Below are 22,810 nucleotides of genomic sequence, written 5' to 3' on the forward strand. Positions count from 1 at the left end.
TTATTAATTAAATTCCAAAGTCAATATTATTGGAAAATGTTTATCATTAATTCATTATGTAGATTTTGAAGTTTTTAAAAAAAATAATTGATATATTATTCACATGTAATTTAATATAATTCTTTAAATTGCCTCCTTAATTTATCAAACATTTAATATCTTTTTTAGTGATGCTTTATTTTTTTTCAACAAAATAACTTAATGTTAAAACTAATCATATCACAACTCTAGGCATGTTCAGAAAATTCCTTAAAATCAACCTTCTATCTGTAAAACAATTCCTTTTATATGTTTTATTTAACAATTACACCATCATTAAGTTCTATTATTTACAGTAACACTATCATCATCGGATACACAAAAGACTCTTTCCTTTATAGAAACAAATATAAATCTATAAACAACACATCGGATACACCAAAAACTTTCTCCTTTAAGAATCAAAGATCAATGCATAAATTCAGAATAGAAATGACAGACAATTGATGTTAAGCATACCAATTGTTTATGTCTTGTATTAGGTTGTTAGTAACTTAAATATTATTTCTATGAATGAAAGAAGAACAAAGGCTTCACCAATAAATCATTAGATGTTGAATACATATCATTTTTAATTTTCATAAATCATTAAATAATTAATCATGCTTCCATTTATGAAATCAAGTAAATTGGCAGCAAATAATTATAGATTCTTTATATATATGAGTATTTATTTAACATGTTCATATTGTACTTTGAATAATACATTTTTGGAAAAACAATAGGGCAAGCCTTATCAGATAAAAAATTCTAGAACAAGTTAAACCTTAGTCATCATCACTTTAATCCTAGCCAAATTTGATGCATACAATAACTATAAAATGAGATTTCTTTCCATAAGTGAAAAAAGTTATATAATTCTTAGTATATAAATTGAACCTGCATCTCCAAAATTATTATATTCTCCCAAAACACAAAGTCACAAACCAGGTTTAATCTAAGAAGATGAACATGAAAGAAGATCATCAACTTGTTAAAACTTTATCAAGTTCTAATAGTGTTTTGCTAGACTTGAAGCTTTCAAATCATGAGAGTGATTATAAGCAAGAAAATGAGCAATCAGAAACTAAGGTTTTCTCATGCAATTTCTGCGAAAGAGAGTTCTCAACGTCACAAGCTCTGGGAGGGCATCAAAATGCACACAAGCAGGAGCGAGCATTGGCGAAAAAACAAAAAGAAATCAATGAAGAGCATCATCATCAACTGGGTACTTTTGGATCTCCAAAATTATTCTCTTATCCTTATTATCCAACTGTTTCTCCACATCCATTTTATGCTTCATTGATCAATAAACCTGCATTTCCATGGCCGCCTTCATTGTCATCAGGATATAATCGGTTTGGCCTTGGCATGACCAATAATAATACTCCACAATCATCCATTGAAAGGCTAAGGATGATGAATAATAATGGTGGATTAATTGGTATTAATTCTAGGCCGCCATTTCCAAGATTTAGTGGTGGTTCAACAAAAATTCAAGCTCTAAATTGGTCTAAAAATGGTGATTATCATCGACAAGGTGATCCTTCAACATCAAAGAGTTGTGACAACGAGGATTCATCAGCACTTGATTTGTCCCTTAAGCTTTAATTTATTTATTAATTGTATTTTAGATTTAAGAGTTCATGTCACACACATATAGTGCATTAAATTTGTCGTGTTTATTTTCTTTGATGAGGTAACTTTATATGAGTTTGAGTATTATTATATTAAAATATAAATCACAAAAGAAAAAAAAAAAAAAAAGAGAAATTGAGTTATTGGTTGCCCTTTGCTTTTTTTTTAGATACCATTATATATTACAATCTAATTTCTAGAAGTGTTTTTATTTTTGTCCTCAAGAAGAATATACTATATATATATTAATCTTAGCCTAAACTCTAGGAATAAATAACATGATTGATGAACCACAATTAAAGGAACCAATTACATCTTGACATAGTTGACTTTGCTGGATTCATCGACATCGTATCCGCGCTGTTATATTATTCAGGATACGTTTAAAGCAGTCAGTATTTTATGAAATGTACAGGGCACACATAAAGCAATTAATCTGGGATGCGCATTCTCTTCCCTGCATATCATGAAACAAACAGTGTTAATGACAGAATAGTTTCCTATGAAAAAATAAGAAAGCAATAACTATAGTGCTATACCGTCCTTGATTACAGCTAATATATATAGCCTATGATAAATAAAGAGTTTGTATGTTTAAAATTGTTGATGCTTGATTTTGACACCAACTATTCGCACGTGTGAAATGCTAAGCGGACTTAGAAATCACACGTGATGTGGAAGTGCAAAAAGGAGATATGGAGCGGGTAGCAATCTTTAAAGTGGTTCGGATGCTTTAAGGCAAATCCTACATCCACTGTGGTTATATTAATGGTTGATTACAATCAGGTCGTACTCGGCGAGCTGAGTTACTATATAGAAAATAAAATAAATGTAGAGAGAGAGAGAGAGAGAGAGAGAGAGAGAGAGTATATGTTTTAAGTGGTGGATGAGTCAATCCTGTAAAATAGAGGAGATCCCTCTATTTATAGTTGGAGGATTCAAGCTGGTAATCATGATTTTGCGAGCGGGCAGGTGTGGTACAATTCGTAACCCGTTTCCCATTGGTTATCTGCACGAAAGATTTCCTTAAATTGTGTAGGGCTTCAGCAGGTGGACAACTCGTAGCCACTCGTAGGTCTAGCGTTCACCTGCCTTACAGACGATGACTTTACCCCTCACGTCCTTGCGGGACGTGGCTGCATCCAGACGACAGAAAACCTTCCTGAACTCTGATTAGTTTATGCTAATGCATGCCTACGCCAACCTTGGTTTTTGGGCATAACAGAAGCCCCCAGTTTTCAAGGTTTAAGGATTGAACCTTGAGAACTTCATGATTAGACCGCGACTTTGTTTGTCCCGAATGACGCTTGATCGAACCGATCAAGCTGTATGGATCCCTGAGAACTGTATTAGCAACCCGATGTGGTTTTTTTATGGCTGGTTCAGTGACCTAATTCATATCACAATTAGTGTCATATCAACAGGCCCTGGGTCTCGACCCTAACTCACTACCTAAAAAAGTCTCATCACATCTCTTATCAAAGACGAGGAGTTGCATTGCTTTGAAATTGACGCGCGACGAAGAGTGTTAATTCGAATGACCTCTTCAGATGTTATCCGTTGTGCGTAACGGTTCACGTAACCAATAAAATATCCTTTATTCTGATAGGCTTGTCCATTACAAAAATAAGTGCCAGGCCTGCGCATTTAATGCGAGCCATGCTGAAACGATATTCTCCTTCAGGGCATTAAATGCGGATAGGGGCATATTTAATGTGGAGGAGGGTAGTCATGCCATCGTTTGGTTATTCCAATGGAGGGAAATGTCAATTGGTGTTTATGAAGCGTGGGGGTTACTCTTCTCGCGGATTAATGACACATGGTCATAATCAATGGCGAGAAACGTGTCCCGCCCAAACATCGCTTGCTCAGGAAACCAATCGTTGCTTTTCCCCTATAAAACCCGAATTTGCTTCAGATTTTGCCACATAATTCACATTCTTAGAAAGAAGAACGAAACTCTCACAAAAGTCAACTCGCCTTCTTCCGTTGATGCGCACTATCCGTTATGACATAAAACTCTTCCCACGCCGCCAAGAGGTAAGAAGAGTTTCTCTCTCGCTTTCTTCCATTATTCGACGGTTATGTTCGACTTGCTTGGTAATGGCGGGTATGGTCTATCCGGTGGGCTTTTGTAGTGTGTATCCCCGGATAGTGGTGAGGAGAGGGATTTAGTTTTTCTTAAAGATGAGAAGTTTGGGGCACAAATCCTTGGGGGTTCACGCCCAAAAAGGTTTTTGAGGGTTTTACTAGGGTTTTAGAAGGATGCATTAGGGTTTCCTTTGTCCTTCTACGTCACCGTACGGAACATCGTACGAGGACTGAGCCTTTTTTTCTTTCTTGTATTTTACATTATATATATATATTTTACGTCGCCCCTTTTTCAGACCTTAGGAACAATTGACGCCTCAGCGACCAAGGTAGCTGAGGGCAAGAGCTCGTAGGCACCAACCACCCAAGCGGGTCCCGTGCCAGAGACCTGGTCAATGATCACCCGAGAAGAGATACAAAAGGCAGTGGACCAATACGCGCTTAGCGTGAATGTCTATCAGCACATAACCCGTACGGCTTGGGATCCCTCAGAGGGAAAGGCCGCGATCTTGGAGACGATATTTAAGTATGGGGCACTAATACCTTTTCATCCTTTCGTTAGGTCAATCCTTAACCATTTCGAGGTCGTACCAATGCAGTTAATACCTAATGCGTATATGATAGCTATTGCTATGTATATCGCATATGGCGAAAACGACTATGGCTAGTTGACGGCATTGGAGCTCACGTGCTCTTACTATCTGAAGAAGAGCAAAGATAAAGATTTTTTCTACCTCTTGAAGCGATCTACGATCGAGGGAGGAATGTTTAATTATTCCAACAATGTCGTGGCTTATGAAACTAAATTTTTCTTTTATGAATACGATGGCGTCTGCCAGTTTAGGGAGCCAAGTAGGTATTTCCTTTCCATTTGCGAACTGTTCCACCTTTGGTTTTTGTATCTAACGAAACTTTTTATTCTCTTTGCAAGAAATAAGACGACCAAGTTGGCAAATCTAATAGATTACAACCAAATCGTTGCGTTCGGCCGTCTTCCAGACCATTGTCGCGATGCAAGACTGCTCGTGACCACTGCTAACTTGAAAAAGTACGGCTTCTTTAATCCGAAAGCATCCTTAGAGTTAGACTGTGAGTATCCCCATACTTAGAATGCTTTTTAGTTGCCTGCGGCGACCTGTCTTACTAACATATTTCTATGGTGCGCAACGATCATACCGCCTAAGGTGCTGAGAAAGTTAGTATTTCCTCGGGTCGCTTTGACTAAGCTAGTCAAGGCGGTCCCTGGTGATATCCCCATAGGAGGGATACAAATTGGTGCCGAAGGGTGAACACCCCTGAAGCGACATGAGGAAGCTCCTCAGTCTACGACTACTCGCGCCTTCAAGTAGAAAACCACAGGCCAAAAGACTAAGAAAAGAAAACAGCTGTGGGCTGAGGAATCGGAGTCTGAGGGCTCTAGGGTGTAGCCAAAGATTTCGCAGTCATACCAGACTTTTCGCTTGAGGCACGCGTCGGGCGTCTCAGCGATCCTCGAGAGCTCGGGCCGAAGAGAGGGGGAAACCGTAGTTACTCACAAAAGAGCAGGCAAGCAGCGAGTCGACAAGTTGCCAGTTCCTACAGAGGTAGGCACGCTAGTGTTGGATTCCATGGGGCAACTCCCGGAGCACTTGTAGCCGGTGGTGTATACCCTACTGGAGTGTCAATTGGCTTTGGCCTTTGAGGAGTTCGTGGCTTCCTGGCCCACAGACTTGATGACCACTGTTCTTAGTTGCAAAATCAGGTAGGGCAATTCTTCCTCATCGAGGACTTCAAACTTAGTTGATTTTTTGGTCTTAATAATTTTTAGAAAAATGGGAGTTAACTCTTGTTTCCTTTCTTTTGCAGACCCTGCTTGTTTTGCACATGGCCCAACAGAAGGACAACCTAGACTATGCCGGAGGGATCCAAGACCCAAAGAGGAGAATGCCAAACTGAAGAAGGACCTCGAAGATCGAGCTGTAGAGGCCAAGTTGTTCAACCTCCAAGCGAATCAATACCTGGCAGAGAAAAACTCTGCCCTTAGCACCGTGGATTTCCAGAAGGCTAAGCTCGAAAGGAGAGACGAAGAGGTCAAACAACTCTAGAGGACAGTAGCCAAACTTACCAAAGAGGATGGCAAGAAATAGAAGGAGCTGAAGGCGAACTCGAAGCGTCTTGCGAAGGCGGAGGAAGAGAGAGCTAGATTGTGGTAGAACTCCGAGAAGCAGAAGAGAGCACTGGAAATGGACCTCGAGCTTTCCCGAGGGTGATTCACTTCATTGACTGACCAGATGAAGCAACAAAGCCTTGAACTTGAAAGGAAAGTCGCTGGCTAGGCAATTCAGGCCATTTATAGCTTGCGACCAAAGAACCTGGGAATGAATCTCTTCGACCTCTCGCCTGATTATCAAGACATCCTTGCTTCCATGGCCCGAGTTGATGACAAGGCCAGGGAGGGGGAGGAATAAGAGCCCTTTTCGGAGGATCATCAACCGGAGGAATATGTTCCTAAGGATCCAACGATTGACTTGACATCCGACGACCATCTGAGGGATGACGAGGTTGCACCTGAAGATCCTGGAGGTAGAGGCCAGTGATCTTTTTCATTTTCTGCCTTTTCTTTTGACTCTTTTCTTTTTGGCTGTCCATTGTACTTTTGTAAATCATATATGAAAAGAGTTTTCTTTAGCCTATTACAATCTCGAGTGCTTTACAAAACTAATAGTACATCTCATCAAGAAACTTGTAAAAATATTACAACGAACAAGATTATGTAAGACATTTATTCAAGGTGAAGAAGAACGACCTTATTCATAAAGGTTACAAGGAAAACTTTACAAGTAAAAGAGATGAAAAACTGAGAACGAGCCCGAAATTACTGATAATAGGGGCGAAGATGTTCAGCGTTCCAAGCTTGCGGTATATCAGAACTGTTAAGCCTCTTGAGGTGATACATTCTTGGTCGTATCACTTTGACAATGCCGTATGGACCTTCCCAGTTGGGTCCTAATACCCCCGCATTTGGTTCTCTTGTACCGAGAAGGACTTCTTTCAAAACTAAGTCACCGACCTAGAAGCCTCTCCTTTTGACCTTGGAGTCGAAGAACCTTTTTGCACGTTGCTTGTAAGATACTATTCTTAACCGAGCCTTGTCGCGATGTTCTTCGACTAGGTTTAGGCTTGCGCATAGAAGCACATTGTTGTCTGTTTCATTGAACAAGTCTCTCCAAAGTGAACTGGTCCCCACTTCTACTGGGATCATTGCCTCGCAGCCATATGCTAGCGAGAAGGGTGTTTTTGAAGTGGAGGTTCTCGGAGTCGTTCTATATGCCCACAAAACTTCGGGGAGGTCATTGACCCAATTACCCTTGGCAGCGTCAAGCTTGGCCTTCAAGGTGTGCTTGATGGTTTTGTCGACAACTTCAACCTGACCATTGGCTTGCGGTCTGGCGAATGAGGCGAACTTTTTGTGAATCCCCACTCATCGCAAAACTGCTTGAATTCCTTGTTATCAAATTGCTTACCGTTATCAGAGATGAGAGTATGAGGAATCCCATAACGGCACACTATGCTCTTGAAGATGAAGTCTTTGAGCTTCTTGGTAGTGATCGCGGCCAAAGGCTCGTTTTTAGCCCATTTTGTGAAATAATCTACCGCAATCACGACATACTTGACGCCCTTATTCCCGGTGGACATAAGCCCAATAAGGTCAATTCCCTACATAGAGAATGGTTAGGGGGTGGTCATTGTAGTCAGCTGGCGAGAAGGAGCTTGTGGGATGTTCGCGAACCGCTGGCACTTATCACACTTTTTTACAAAGTTGAAAGTGTCTTCCTAAAGCAAGGGCCAATAATATCTTTGGCAGAAAATCTTATTGGTGAGGGATTGAGCGGCAGTGTGATTACCACAAATCCCTTCATTTATCTCCCTCATAATACAATCTGCTTCCTCATTGGTTACACATTGGAGGAGAGGGGCGCTAAACCCTCGTTTGTACAACTGATCCTCGACGAGTGTGTAACGAACAGCTCTAGTGCACAGGATTTTTGCCTCAATCTTGTTGCTAGGCAGAGTCCCATCTTGGAGATACAAAATGATTGGGGTCATCCAAAAGACTAATTCGGTTGTGGCTATTATTGGGTCAGGTGAGCTAATGCTCGGGATTTCTATGTACCAAATTGGAATACTGTTCGGCATATCTAAGTCTAGCGATGAGGCTATCTTTGCCAAGGCGTCCGTGATAGAGTTACTATCTCTTGGGATTTGCGTGATCGTGAAATGCTTAAAAGGCTCGAGTGCAACCCTTGCTTTCTTTAGGTAGCTGATCATGTTCTCTTCTTTGGCTTGGTATTCTCCCAAGATCTGATTTACGACCAACTAGGAGTTGCTGTGAATATTGATCGCGTCGGATCACATTTCTCTCACCAGTCATAGATCAGCAAGCAGCGCTTCATACTCAACCTCATTGTTAGTAGCCTAGAACCCGAACCGGAGGATTCCATGAATGCGCGTCCCTTCAGGATTGAGGAGGAGGAGACCTATCCCGACTCTTTTCTTGTTTAAGGAACCATCGACATAAAGGCTCCAGGCCGACAGGTTCTGAATGGTCTCCTGGACGACCTCGCCGGTCGATTGCTAGGGTCTTTGATCGGCCTAGTATGAGAATTTCGAAATAAAATTGGCAACAACCTGCCCTTTGATGGTTGTTTTCGGTCTGTAATGTAGATTGAACTGACTCAATTCCATTGCCTATTTAAGCAACTTACCCGAAGCCTCCGGTTTCTGAAGAACTTGCCTGAGCGGGTAGTGGGTTAGAACATGGATTATGTGGGCATGGAAATAGGGTCGCAGCTTTCTAGAGGTGATCAGCAAGGCATAAGCTAATCGCTTCATTTTTGGGTACCGTATCTCAGCGTCCAGCAGTCGCTTGCTCGCGTAATACATTGGCCATTGAACTCTGCCTTCTTCCTGGAGCAGCGCTGCTTGCATATTGGGAGACAGACAGGTGTAAAAGTAAAATTTCCTTGAGAAGGGGCTTGGACAGGAGAGGTGGTCTTCCGAGGTGTTCTTTTATACTCTGAAAGGTTTGTTCACACTTTGGAGTCCACTTGAACTTCTTGTTGGCCCTAAGCACATTAAAAAATGGCAAGCAATGGTATGTTGCTCTCGATATGAAGCGACTTAGAGCTGATATCTTGCCATTCAGGCTCTGAACTTGCTTTTTGCTAGTGGGTTGATTTCGATTCCCTGCTGGTTAACCATGTACCCTAGGAACCTTCCTGAGGATAGCCCGAATGAGCACTTGTGAGGGTTGAGTTTCATCCTATACTTCCAAAGCACGTTGAACATTTCGACGGGATGCGCTATGTGATCTGATGCGACATGCGACTTAACTAGCATGTCATCAACATAGACTTTCATTGTTTTGTCGATTTGTTCGAAAAACATATGGTTTACCAACTGCTGGTAAGTTGCCCCAACGTTCTTCAAGCCGAAGGCATGACCTTGTAACAATATAGTCCCCAATCTGTAATGAACAAGATATGTTCTTCGTCTGACGCGTATATCAGGATTTGATTATATCCCGAGTAGGCATCCATAAAGCTTAGCAGCTCATGCCTAAAAGTGGCATCAACGAGCTAGTCGATCCTTGATAGGGGAAAGCTATCCTTCGGACAAGCTTTGTTGAGGTCAGTGAAGTCGACGCAGGTTTGTCATTTGCCATTGGGCTTCTTTACCAAGACTGGGTTGACAACCCAGCTCGGGTAAAGTGCCTTTCGAATAGACCCATTCAAGAGGAGCTTATCCACCTCACTTTTCAAGGTGGCATAGCGTTCAGCCATTTCTCTTCTCTTCTGGCGAACTGGCTTGACTGCACTATCAATGTTTAGAGCATGACATATTATGTTCAGACTGATCCTAACCATGTCCCATGTCAGCATGAGTCCATGTAAAAACATCGACATTTTCTCTGAGGAAGCTTGTCAGGCTTTCGGCGAGCTGGGGGTTGAGATTACTCCCAATTCTTAATACTCTGGTCGGCTCGCTTTCATCATCGATACGTTAGATAGGTCCTCAACTAGCCCACTATGAGGCCACTCCTAGATGGGAGGATCCATGTTGTCCTCTGATGGTCCAGGTTGTGGCTCAATCCTGCTGATTGCCATGATGTGCTTGGGGACGCCCATTGGCTTTCCCTTTCCCTTGCTCGCCATCTGGGCTGCCCTTATGTAGCATTCGCTGTAAGTAATTGATCTACCATACGGAGCAGAAAACAAAAATTCAATCTATAAATCAATTACCTTTCTTTGCCTAGATCAGAGTATAGATTATACTGTTTACATGTTTATAAACAAAAAATTTGTATAAAGTAAATCCATTCAAGGATTAGAATACTTACGTACATTTGGAGGTTCCTTCGAATATCTCTAATTTCTGACAGGAACACTATTCACGATTACTGTTTACTATCTACTATTCACGTGATTTTTCACCAATCGATCCAAAGTAAGATCACACTCACAGAAGTCCACACGAAGATAATCCACAGAACTCTTGATTATTTTGCTAGAACAATTAAGGGCTTCAAGAATCAAGAAAGAAGAACAAAAAAAGTTTTCTTCTTGAGAGAGAGAGAGAGAGAGACAGGGTGGCTAGGGTTTTAATTGAATGAATAATTCCACATGTTTTAATTTTAAGTTGCACTTATATAGTGCAACAATTAAAACCCTATTCTACTTAGAAATAGCCATGGGCTCCAACCCTAGTTCACCCTTGTAACCAAACACACCCTTTATGGTATTTTAATTAATTAATTATTATTATTATTAAAATCAATTAATATATAATAATATATTAATATTTAATTAATTAATAATAATTCATTTAAATATATACAGAGATATATATTTAAATATAATCTCACTAATTTAATTTTAATATTAAAATTAAATACATGCAACAACATCAACAAATTTAATTGCACTGTGAGATTACCAAAATACCTTTTCATCCTAAAAGATGAAAATACCCTTCTCACAAATTGATTCTTAAATTATCTTCTAAGTGTGTGACCCGTAGGCTCCTCATCATATCGGGAGTGAGTAGTATCGCGATTAACACCAATTAATCATCTCACTACACACATACCAAGACTGGCCCCTAGCAAGGTATCATGATCACCTGATAGATTCAGATTTAGTGAAACCACAGCTTGTCAACAGTATGATTACTGTGCAATCAAATATTTTCATCAACTGTTATCTCATCGAGACTGAGGTACAGAAATAGTGTCTCGACATGTTTATATTCAGTTACTAGACCAATGATAGGAATATTAAATTGGATTGAGCATCAACGCAATCCCACTATGGCCACAGATTTAGTGTTATTTCCATTTACTGAATTACCCAGTGAGATAACTTCTCCCGTACCCAAGAGTGATGAATCCTTTGTCGATCCACCATAGTCTCGATACACTTCTCAATGTAGTTAATCATTACCATATTGATAACTCTGAATAGAACTACGTTGGACTAGTGTCAAACTACACCAATTGGTGCACAAGGCACTCCGGTGATCTCAAGTCTAAGGATCACATCCACCACCATCCGTTAGAGGATTTATTCCATAAACGTTGAGGTTCCCATCCATATGGAATCCTCTGGTGGGTCTGTCCAGTGAACTTCCTTCTAGCAAGCACCCATGCGTTACATCAGGTTGTCGGCAAACAACCTTAACAAGTGAGATCAGTCACTGCCTTTCGACAGGGTCGTTCAACACTATGATAGTCTTACCGTATTATCTGCGTCCTTGGTTAGAATAATATTGGGGCTATGGATGTTTATAGAATGGCCACCATATATGATTATAGGGTTCTCACTATCAAAATTTGAAACACTTGATACCCTCGTCACAATTCTACCATTCTAAGGACATATATCAATACATATAATATGATTTACGTGATATAGTAGGATATGCCTTTTATTGATAAATAAACATTTATTACAGAGTCAATTTTATAATAATTGATTGGCTCTAGGGCACCTACTCTAATTGTCGTGAGATTCATGTTGGGATCCTTGCACTTTCTTGATCCCTGTCGAGGTGGGAAACTTTATCTTCAGATGGTAGATAGAGGTGACAGCCTTGAAATTCCGTAGTAGAGGGCGTCCCAGGATGCCATTGAAGGTAGACGGATAGTTTGCCACCAAGAAATCTGTCACCTTGGTCATTTCATTGGTTTCACCCAACGTGACGGGGAGTGCAATTGTTCCCTTAGGAATTAGGTGATCCTTGGCAAAACCGTAGAGGGGGAAGGAGGCAGGCTTCAGGTCTGCCTCGTCCTCTTGCATTCTTTCGAAGGCTTGCTAAAACAGGATATTCACGACACTTCTATTGTCGACCAACATTTTGTGGACTTCGCACTGGCCTATTTCAGACGGGATGACGAGTGCATCATTGTGGGGGTGATGCACTCGTATTGCATCTTTTTCGAAGAAGGTAATTTCTTCTTCCCTACGGATCTTAGCAGGTGGCGGAGCTGTGCTCATTACACTCAAGGGGTCATGGCGAGCTTCCGAGGTATACCTTTTTTGGCACCTCGAGAGTTCCCCGCGAGGTATGGCCCCCCGAAAATGATGCTTACACAGTAGAGCCCCTTGCAACCACGGTGTCTCTTCCCCTGTTCCTTCTTTTTCCCGAATGGGAGTCGGACCGTCAACATATTCCTTGAAGTGCCCATGTTTGATGAGGTCTTTAATTGCTTGCTTGAGAGCCCAACACTCATTAGTATGATGCCCATTGTCTTGATGATAATGGTAGTACTTTTTGTTGTTCCTAGCTGAGAAATGATTCTTCATGGGCTCTGGTTCTTCGAGCAGGCTGGCCTCCTCTAATTTATCCAGAATTATCGATACTAAGGCATTCAAATGAGTGTACTGATTCTTGTCGCGATCGCGACGAGGAACTGGGGCTTAAGACTTTTTGGGCTCGAATCGCTGCTTCTTTCTTTTTTGCTGATCATCATTAGCCCTACCGCGATCATCTCTTCTACTGTTCTCCCCCCGACAGGGAACACCGGTTGAAGGATCGGGGTTGTGGTGATTGAGAGCAACCACAGAATTTTCTATTCGGAGAAAGTTCTCGATGAGTTCGAAAAACGAGTGAGGGAAACATCGTCCTCGGATTGTAGCTCTTTCCATAAGTCAGTCTGTGGGCAAACCCCTGTAATAATGAGAGTCAGAACGGACTCTTCAGGAGTGTGAGCCACTTTGTGGAGTTCGCGGTGAAACTTATCTATATAAGATTGGAGGGACTCAGCACTCTCCTACCGTATATTGGTCAGGTAGCTCAACGACATTGAGAATCCTATTTGCCTAGAAGTGCCTTAAGAATAATGAGCTCATTTGTAGCCATGAGCTTATTGATCCTGCAGGGAGCGACCTGAACTAGCGTTTGGCATGGGTGGTTAATGTCACTGCTAAGCAGTGCCATTTGACCAAGTCGGAGACTTGGTGGAGTTCCATAAGGTCATTGAACTCGTAGAGGTGGTCCTGCGGATCAGAATTTTCGTCGAATGCCTGCATGTCGAGCATTTTGAATCTCGATGGGGGAGGAGCAGCTAGTACTGCTAGAGAGAAGGGGGACGCCTCAGCGACCTTACCCTGTTCATTTTGTTGAGCCTTGAGCTGATCCAATTGTCGCTGCAGCTCTTCAATCTGAGATAACAGAGCTATCGAGGGGTTACTTTCCCCAACGTGGGTTCGACCCTCATGGTTACAATTGAGGAAAGACCGAAGGTTGGGCCTTTCTGCTGCTCGACCGAAAGCTTCGGCGCACCCTGACACACACTAGCTAGAGCTATGTAAGGGTAGCAAATGGCTCGGGGAATTTTTCTAACCCCCGCAGTGGTCAGAACCGACCAGTGGATGGTGGGGGTTACCCCGATGGCGACGGTTGGGACCATTATTTTGATGAGGCTAGGAATCTCCCCGGCCTGCACTTTTACGGGTGTGCCCATACGACGTGGCACGGGACGGCTCATGCTATGACATGTCACCAAGTCGCAACACCACGGGTATTCTACCCGCTGCGTGACCGATGTTCGCTAGCCCCTCAGAGCCTTCTAGTCCACTGCTCGCCACTTGTTTTCCCTTACTTTTACATGCTGCAGTGCGTGCGGTTCAGGCCTTTGCCCTTTTCTGCACTTTCGCGTGACCTGCAGGCGTCTTTGGCAGTGGCAACGCCTCATTATACTCCAGTGGCATAACCCGGTCCAAATGGTCCAGCCTCTGGCTAATCGTTTGGAGAGTATTGTTGAACCTCTCCAGGTAATTCATCACGGTTGGGTCAAGTTGTGAGCTAGAAGGAATATCCACCATGATACTCTGCTAGACTGGCGGCACTTCAAGAGAAGTGTCAGTCTGTTCCTGGGGGACTTCCTCATTGTCGATATTGGTTCACTCAATTTCGAAACCGCTAGCCATTAGTTGGTGCACAGGATCAGTCAGAGGTTCTAATGAAGAGCGGACACTAAATCAGGCCCTTCCTCTAGCGTCAAACTGTTGATGTTTGATTTTAACACCAACTATTCGCACATGTGAAGTGCTAAGCGGACTTAGAAATCACACGTGATATGGAACTGCAAAAAGGAGATATAGAGCGGGTAGCAATCTTTAAAGTGGTTCGGATGCTCTAAGGCAAATCCTAAATCAACTGTGGTTATATTAATGGCTGATTACAATCAAATCGCACTTGACGAGCTAAATTACAATAGAGAAAATAAAATAAATGTAGAGAGAGAGATAAAGAGAAAGAGAGAGAAAGTATATGTTTTAAGTGGTGGATGAGCCAATCCTATAAAATAGAGGAGAGCTCTCTATTTATAGTTGGAGGATTCAAGCTGGTAATCATGATTCTGTGTGCGGGCAGGTGTGGTACAATTCCTAACCCGCTTCCCATTGGTTATCTGCATGAAAGATTTCCTTAAATCGCGTAGGGCTTCAGCAAGTGGACAATTCACAGCCACTCGTAGGTCTAGCGTTCACCTACCTTACTGACGATGGCCTTACCCCTCACGTCCTTGCGGAACGTGGCTGCATCCAGACGATAGAAAACCTTCCTGAACTCTGATTGGTTTCTACTGATGCATGCCTACGCCAGCCCTGGTTTTTGGGCATAAAAAATAATAATCATAAAACTACAAAATGCCAACTTATCAAATTTATATGTATAGTCAGGATTTAACATGTATACATAATTTGTATCTTAATTGAAGGTATTCTACTAATTTTCTATCTTTTGTTCATACATGCAAATTTTAAGAGATTTATAATGCAAAGTATTTAAAATTAGTTAAAGATTCAAAGTATATATTTAAACTTTATCTCATAAATTAATTAAATTATATCTATTAAATGGATTGCCAATGCAAAACTTAAAAATGCCAACTCATAATATTATTTAACATGCATCCACTAATTGAAATCAATCAAATTACTTCTTATTTTGTGGTTTTATGTCTATACATGACAACTTTAAATTACACTATATTTGTCTATTAAAGAAAAGCAAGCCATATAATCTTTAAATAATTGTATTTGTTTTTAATTTTGGTAATTTGGTTGGTTGGATTTACTTTGCATTTTTCATTTAGAAGATATGGAATATCAAAAAAATTTATGCTTTACATGGTAGCTACAAAGTTTTGAATATTTAATTTACTTAAACTATATTATTAATTAAATTCCAAAGTCAGTATAACTGGAAAATGTTTATCATTAATTCATCATGTAGATTTTGAAGTTTTAAAATAATAGTTCATATATCATTCACATGTAATTTGATGTAAAATCTTTTAAATTGCCTCCTTAATTTATCAAACATTTAATATCTTTTTTTAATGATGCTTTATTTTATTTCAATAACATAAACAACACTTGGCATGTTTAGAAAAATCCTTAAAACCAACCTTCTATCTATAAAACAATTCCTTTTATATGTTTTATTTAACAATTACACCATCATTAATTTTCATTCTTCATAGTAACACTTTCATCATTGGATACACAAAAGACTTTCTCCCTTATAGAAACAAATATAAATCTATAAACAACACATGGGATACACCAAAAATTTCTCCTTTAAGAATGGAAGATCAATGCATAAATTTAGAACATAAATGACAGACAACTGATGGTAAGCATATCAATTGTTTATGTCTTGTATTAGGTTGTTAGAAACTTAAATATTTTTTCTGTAAGTGAAAGAAGAACAAGGACTTCACCAATATATTTAATTTTTAATTTTTCATATATCATTAAATAATTAATCATGCTTCCATTTATGAAATCAAGCAAATAATTATAGATTCCTTATATAAACGAGTATTTATTTAACATGTTCACGTTGTACTTTGAATAATCACATTTTTGGAATAATTATAGGCAAGCCTTATCATATAAAAAATTACTTTAATCCTAGCCAAATAACTATAAAATGAGATTTCTTTCCATAAGTAGAAAAAGATTATATAATTCTTAGTACATAAATTGAACTTGCGTCTTCCAAAATTATTATATTGTCACAACATGAAAGAGGATGGTCAACTTGTTAAAGCTTTATCAAGTTCTATTAGTGTTTCGTTAGACTTGAAGCTTTCAAATCATGAGGGTGATTATAAGCAATCAGAAACTAAGGTTTTCTCATGCAATTTCTGCGAAAGAGAGTTCTCAACATCACAAGCTCTAGGAGGGCATCAAAATGCACACAAACAAGAGCGAGCGTTGGCGAAAAAACAAAAAGAAATCAATGAAGAGCATCATCATCAACTGGGTACTTTTGGATCTCCAAAATTATTCTCTTATCCTTATTATCCAACTATTTCTCCACATCCATTTTACGGTTCACTGATCAATAAACCTTCATTTCCATGGCCTTCTTCATTGTCATCGGGATATAATTGGTTTGGCCTTGGCGTGACCAACAATAATACTATACAAATATCATCCATTGAAAGGCTAAGGATGATGAATGATAATGGTATTAATTCTAGGCCATCATTTCCAAGATTTTGTGGTGGTTCAACAAATTTTCAAGCTCTAAATTGGTCTAAAAATGGTGATTATCATCAACAAGGTGACCCTTCAATATCAAAGAGTGATGATAATGAGGATTCATCAGCACTTGATTTGTCCCTCAAGCTTTAATTTATTTATTAATTGTTGCACTTTAGATTTAAGAGTTCATGTCACACACATTTAATGTACTAGTGTTTATTTTCTTTGATGAGGTAACTTTATATGAGTTTGAGTATTATTATATTATATATAAATCTCAAAAGGAAAAAAACAAAAAAATGTGAAATGAGGGGTCATTGAGATTTGAGGGCTAATTAAATTGGATGTTTTATGGAAATTACCTTCTCTATTTGAATTTTAACAACGCATATACTCAATTATGATCATCTTAAACGATAGTTCATAATCTTATAATATTGTTCATTACAAGCCATGTTGTGTTTAAATGATTCTGAGCATCTAAAGATTTCAAAGAGTAGTCTTGAAGCATTACCAAAGTAGTACTCTAAAAAAATCCCATTAAAATATTTAATGTAATGTTAAAAGCACAGTTCATATTTGAGTGTATGACCAGATTAGGAATATCATAAATCTCTTCCTCCAAAGAAAAATTAGCCCTTTGTGCTATCAACATACTCTCATTCCTCCAAGCACAACGCTAGCGAGGCTGCCGTCCATCTGCAGAACCAGCTTGGATTTATTCACAATATTCAACTGCAAAAGTGTGAAATAATCTTGAAAGAAGCAAGTAAATGTTGGATTAACTATGTTCATGATGGCCACGACAATGAAGTAAGACATTAACAGTGATGAAAGACAATAAAACTCATCACTTTACCTGTATCAGAATGTTTCCATTGATGAACTTGATAGTTTTCAGTCACAATGCTCAGTATAAATATCCAAAGTCCAAAGCTATTAACAGTATAAATATTAATCTTAGCCTAAACTCCAGGAATAAATAACATGATTGATAGTTATACAAAACCAGTGATTGATGAACCACAATTAAAGGAATGCTGGATATATGGACATTGCATCTGCACTATTATATTATTCAGGATAAGTTTAAAGCAGTCAGTATTTGATGATACAGATGAAATGTACAGGCCACTCATAAAGCAATTAATCTGGCATGCACCTTCTCTTCCTGCATATCATGAAACAAACAGTGGCAATGACAATATTATTTCTCATGAAAAAATAAAAAAGCAATAACTATAGTGCTATAGTGTCCTTGAATACAGCTAATATAGCCTATGATAAATGAAGAGTTTGTCATGTGAGACACAAAATAGGAGAACTGACCATTGTACAGCTTCTTTAGCCTGCGAAGCCGCTAGGCTGGCAAGTTGATATATTGCATCAAAGTTATTTTGAGCCATTGCTTCTTTATTAAAAATGGCATCTGACAACACAACTGCTGTTGCTCCCTGAGCAATGTACTCCCCTATCAAATCTGTATCAAATTTGAAACAAATTCAATGAAATGACAAAAGAAAATCCTACAAACTGATGGAAATACTCTTCGACCACAACAAAGAATATATGGCAATGAGTTTTCTATCAATTTTTTTTCGAAAATAAATGTCCTGAACATACTGCAAATTTTAAAGTTGTAAGGATACCTCATGAACAAAAAAATGACAAGAAAAGAGAGCCCATTGTGGTTTTTTTTTTTTTTTTCCCCCCCCCCCCCCCCCCCCTTTTTATGTAGAAGGGTTGGGATTTGCATTACAAAGAAGAAAAGTGGATGTCTTAAGACACTTCAAAAAAATAGATCCTTCACAACTCCATATTTCAAATTTTGAAGTGTGTAAAAGTTTAATTTCTGAGTCAGTAAAAAGCATATGATTGCAACAATGGCTTGGGATAATAAGACAGCACTGAAATTACCAACCTATTGTTATGCCTTGAGATGCAACCATTGGGATGTGAGGAAATGGCTTCTTCAATGCCGATATATACCGGGTACGACCTAATGCAGAAACAGGATAAACCTATCCCACCAATTAAATGAAATTAAAATCAGAAGGCATGTATGGACCAGAATTTTTTTCTAACACATGCATCATACTAAACTGACTTTCAGATAAAAGAACAGTTGAGAGCATATGATAAATGCAAAAATGAAAAACAAAATGCAGTATATAAATTCTTTCTTAAAACAACTCATGTACAGTTCTGATGCTGCAACAACAATAATTTATGTTGCAAAGAAAATTTATGATCAGTAACTCAGTTTATGTAATAAAGAAACCTAGTCCAGTGACTTTGAAATTGCATTGATTAGCAGTTTACCCAGAAGCATTATATATGAATACCGGTTCAGAAAGACTCCATAGAAATGGCTCCAAAAACTTAAGGTCTCTTTGTGTTAGATAATAAGTTTATCCCATAGAACAGCTCAACTGCGCATACATGTTTATATCTCAAAGGCATCTCATGTAAACGGACCATTTATAAATTGGGTGCCAGCTAACTATCACTATAAACTTCTTCAAAAAGAAATGTCTTGATACCTCTCTCCAACTTCAATATTAATACATCATATCTTTACACCTTGGGAAAGATCCCCTATATCAAGTCTTGTCCTACCTTCTCTACTAACATTTTGCATCTCATTTGCATTTTGATGTCTTGTATCTTTCAGTCATTGAAGGATTTTTTCTTTATAAATGAATTGAATATTAAAAAATGGGATGTTATAAGCTAGACAAGGAAACCTTTTACTTGATAAGACCTATATTCAAAGAAATTACTTTTAAGGCCATATATAAAAGAAACAAATGCATTTTTAAGATCCTATCTCTCTCATGGAAATGCTGGAAACAAGATGAAGTTAGCAATTAAGAAAAACGGTTCTCATAGAACTGTCATTTGAAACTTTAACTCACATTCTTAGATTTTAGCTCTCAAAAAAATGGCGGAAACAAGATTATGTTAGTAATTACTCCAGAAACATTGTTGATTCAAAGAACTGTCAAAGTGAAACAATAACTCTGGGATATAAATACGCTATTACCGCAACTGTGAAATGTATACTTTTATTTAACGGTATCCAACAGAGTACAGCCTACTAAATTTATCAAACATAACAAAAGAGTAAATTTGGGCATAACCAAGAAATACATCTAGGCCAAATCATTGTAAAGCGAAAATATCATTCCATAGTTATAGTTAGACATAATAAAGAATGCTTTTCAACATTAAAATCAAGAATCTATGCAACAAGTGATGCACGTTGTGCAAAATGACAAGACACTCCAACATCTCTAAATTTATATATTTTGACTCCAATGTCCTAAACAACATTAAAAATGATAACTTGACAAGACTAACCTTGACAATTTTGGCTCCAGCATCATGTGCTGACAATATCTGTAAATTTTGAAATTAAAGATTAAGTGGTTTTTCAAATAAAGAAAAACTAATTGCAAATTTTCTAAATCTCAACCGGTGTCATGAATATAGCCTTCCAGATGAACGATCACAAAGACAGAAATCCAGGCTGGGTAGAGATCATCATTATGAAGCAATGATAAGCAATTATAACTATACAGAAGCCTGAATATTCAAAGATTAGGTGAAAGAACAAGGTTCTCTACCTCTGTTGGGGTCATCACACCAGGTATGTACAGAACTTCACGACCTTGGACATCATCCATAATCCTCTGATGAACAGAAGCATGTTTAGTACAAACAGCAGAGAAAGAATTTGAAACATATTATTAGGTTTGTTAACAAGATGGAAGGTAACTATTATTCATTAGATACTCGGAAAATGGGGAAAATAACCAATCAAGAGAAAAAGGAGACAAAACAAAATCTGGAGACAATACTTTCAGTTTAAATATAGAAAATTTAAGATTCTGAAGGAATACCTTAACTGTCGAAGGACTCATAACAAACTTGGCTCCAGCATTTGTTGCATTTTTAGCATCCTTGACATTTAAAACAGTTCCAACCTGCAAGACATAGAAATTTAGCAAATTTCTAGAAAAATTCTAGAAGAGTAACTTCTACAACATATGTAGATAAGAAGAACATACACATCAGGCCTTCATGCTGTTTCAAAACTAATATATTCTTCACAGTTTTGACAAATTCATTATGCGTTGGCACTCAAGATCAAACAAATGACAATTTGAATCACTTATCAAAAACTAGACAAGAGGGTTTTCAAGGTGATGCTCAACTAATATAAATAATGACATGTCTTGAAAACCCTCCAAGTATTCCTTGATGTACTAACACATACAAGCCCAGAAGCACAACACCCTGCTCTTTGGTCAAACATGTGCTGAGCTTTTTCAGTTCATGTCCAGCACAATTTGTCTGTGCCCACACTGAACATAAATGGCATATATGTAAATCTAGGAGGAGCTGAAGATCTTTACCCCTAAGGTCATTGTAGGATGTTCCTGTGCCAGACTTTGTAAAACCTGCGCAGAAGAGAAGAAAGGCCATAAATTCTAAAGCCAAGTGATAAGAGCAGCAAAAAGAAGGAAAGACAGTATATTTATAAACAACCTCAAACACACCTGGGGTTGACATCACAATCTCCAACTACATATCACAGGAAACAAAAAAATTAATTAATTAATTAAGACTTGATCGATAGTCTATATTCAAAAAACCGCAACTCGATTCAGTATGAATATACACTTTTAGGATCAATTTATTATGCACTAAACCATTCATCCACATGAAAAGATGTGATTAGCCTTAAAGATTATTGAGATATTATAAAGTTATGGTAAAAGGAAGAACTAACCGGAGCAATTAGTACACTACACTATCCATTCATGTCCTTCATTTTTTATGCAAAATGTTCTCCAAAACTACTTAAATTAACAATAACACGATACCCTTTTGTAAATATCACAACTTTTGATGATTGATTTGTTGAAACTATACAAATGATATGATGGCAAATGATGAATCTATTTCAAAATTGAATTGAGATATTTACTTTAAAAGTGTAGCATTGCTCTTAAATTAACAAGAATATTAGTAAAGAAATAAACTTCACGAGCAGTATTCCAAATTATTCACCCCAACTTCACTTATAAGAACAAATTTGGAATAGTTCTTGAGATGGACGGCACAATTCTTAATTAATAGAAAATACAAGACTCACGACTGAGATGCCGCCACTGATTGCAACCCGAGCAGCTTTCATTGCCAACTCTTTACTAAAAAAGAAGAGAACAAACAAATTGAGAGTTTGAAAACTGAGACAAGTCATAACTCTAAGTTCAGCGCCCGAAAAATAATATAATTAATGAAGAATATATAGAAACAGAAACCTGTTGGCGCGAAGGCAAGCGATGACACCAGAATTTTGGATGTGTTTGAAAGGTGTTTGGTTGAGTTGAAGTTGAGAAGAAGTAGAAGAGCAACAAAGTTTAAAGGTAGATAATGGGGATGGTGAGGAAATGAAGTTGTTGTTGAAGCCTGTCATAGTGAGGGCCATTATCAACTTCAAGTGGATAGATATTTTGGTTTGTCTACTTAACGGTATCTGCTTATATAACTTACACGCAAGGAGGGAGAATAACAGAATAATTAAAATATGAAAATAAAAAAAAAATCATATTTTTATAATAGATATAGATAAAGAGTTTTGATTTGAAGTTTCCAAAAATAAGAAAATAAAATAACTCAGAAGTGCTTCTGATTTTCATTATTGAAGGTAGAAAATGAGATATAAATACAAGATTTTACAATTTCATTATTATTAAAATTATGAAAGAAAAATATTTTTTTATTTATATGTATATAATATCTTCCCATCCTCTGATTAAATTAAACGTTATGTGTGATTTTGTTTATAGTAAATATGCAGTCACCTCTTTAAAATAAACATCTTTAATCATTTTCCGTAATTGTTTTTCCTTTAAATAAAAATATGATGAAAAATCCTTTATTGTTTATTTACTGCCAGTCTAGAATGTTTGGCTTCCTGGGTTTATAGAACTTGTATCTTTCAACAATGC

The 22,810-nt window shown here is 38.2% G+C and overlaps 3 protein-coding genes across 3 annotated transcripts; 2 read left to right on the forward strand and 1 right to left on the reverse strand.

Moving 5' to 3' along the window:
• Nucleotides 1–984: 984 nt before the first annotated feature.
• Nucleotides 985–1,629, forward strand: LOC116137850 (zinc finger protein 8-like). The gene has a single exon (XM_031423549.1). The coding sequence runs from the start codon at nt 985–987 to the stop codon at nt 1,627–1,629; it is 645 nt and encodes a 214-aa protein (XP_031279409.1).
• A 14,690-nt stretch (nt 1,630–16,319) lies between these two features.
• On the forward strand, nt 16,320–16,937 carry LOC116137851 (zinc finger protein 1-like). The gene has a single exon (XM_031423550.1). The coding sequence runs from the start codon at nt 16,320–16,322 to the stop codon at nt 16,935–16,937; it is 618 nt and encodes a 205-aa protein (XP_031279410.1).
• Nucleotides 16,938–17,238: 301 nt separating this feature from the next.
• Nucleotides 17,239–22,281, reverse strand: LOC116137871 (putative KHG/KDPG aldolase). Its single transcript, XM_031423577.1, has 11 exons — nt 22,121–22,281; nt 21,952–22,006; nt 21,342–21,377; nt 21,209–21,253; nt 20,693–20,776; nt 20,417–20,482; nt 20,151–20,189; nt 18,709–18,808; nt 18,117–18,267; nt 17,950–17,958; nt 17,239–17,486 (listed from the first exon to the last, which is right to left on the reverse strand). Exons 1-11 carry the CDS (start codon nt 22,273–22,275, stop codon nt 17,447–17,449), a joined length of 780 nt encoding a protein of 259 aa, XP_031279437.1. The 5' UTR covers nt 22,276–22,281; the 3' UTR covers nt 17,239–17,446.
• Nucleotides 22,282–22,810: the final 529 nt, after the last annotated feature.

This window comes from Pistacia vera, unplaced genomic scaffold (assembly GCF_008641045.1).
Source record: "Pistacia vera cultivar Batoury unplaced genomic scaffold, PisVer_v2 Contig336, whole genome shotgun sequence".
Lineage (NCBI taxonomy): Eukaryota > Viridiplantae > Streptophyta > Magnoliopsida > Sapindales > Anacardiaceae > Pistacia > Pistacia vera.

Excerpts from the sequence above, each read along its gene's own strand:
- LOC116137850 (XM_031423549.1), top strand. The coding sequence starts at position 985 with ATGAACATGAAAGAAGATCATCAACTTGTTAAAACTTTATCAAGTTCT.
- LOC116137851 (XM_031423550.1), top strand. The coding sequence starts at position 16,320 with ATGAAAGAGGATGGTCAACTTGTTAAAGCTTTATCAAGTTCTATTAGT.
- LOC116137871 (XM_031423577.1), bottom strand. The coding sequence starts at position 22,275 with ATGACAGGCTTCAACAACAACTTCATTTCCTCACCATCCCCATTATCT. Across the intron at positions 20,190-20,416 it reads GTGTGATGACCCCAACAGAG|ATATTGTCAGCACATGATGC; the intron begins GTAGAGAACCTT and ends CAAAATTTACAG. Across the intron at positions 18,268-18,708 it reads ATCTCAAGGCATAACAATAG|ATTTGATAGGGGAGTACATT; the intron begins GTTGGTAATTTC and ends AATTTGATACAG.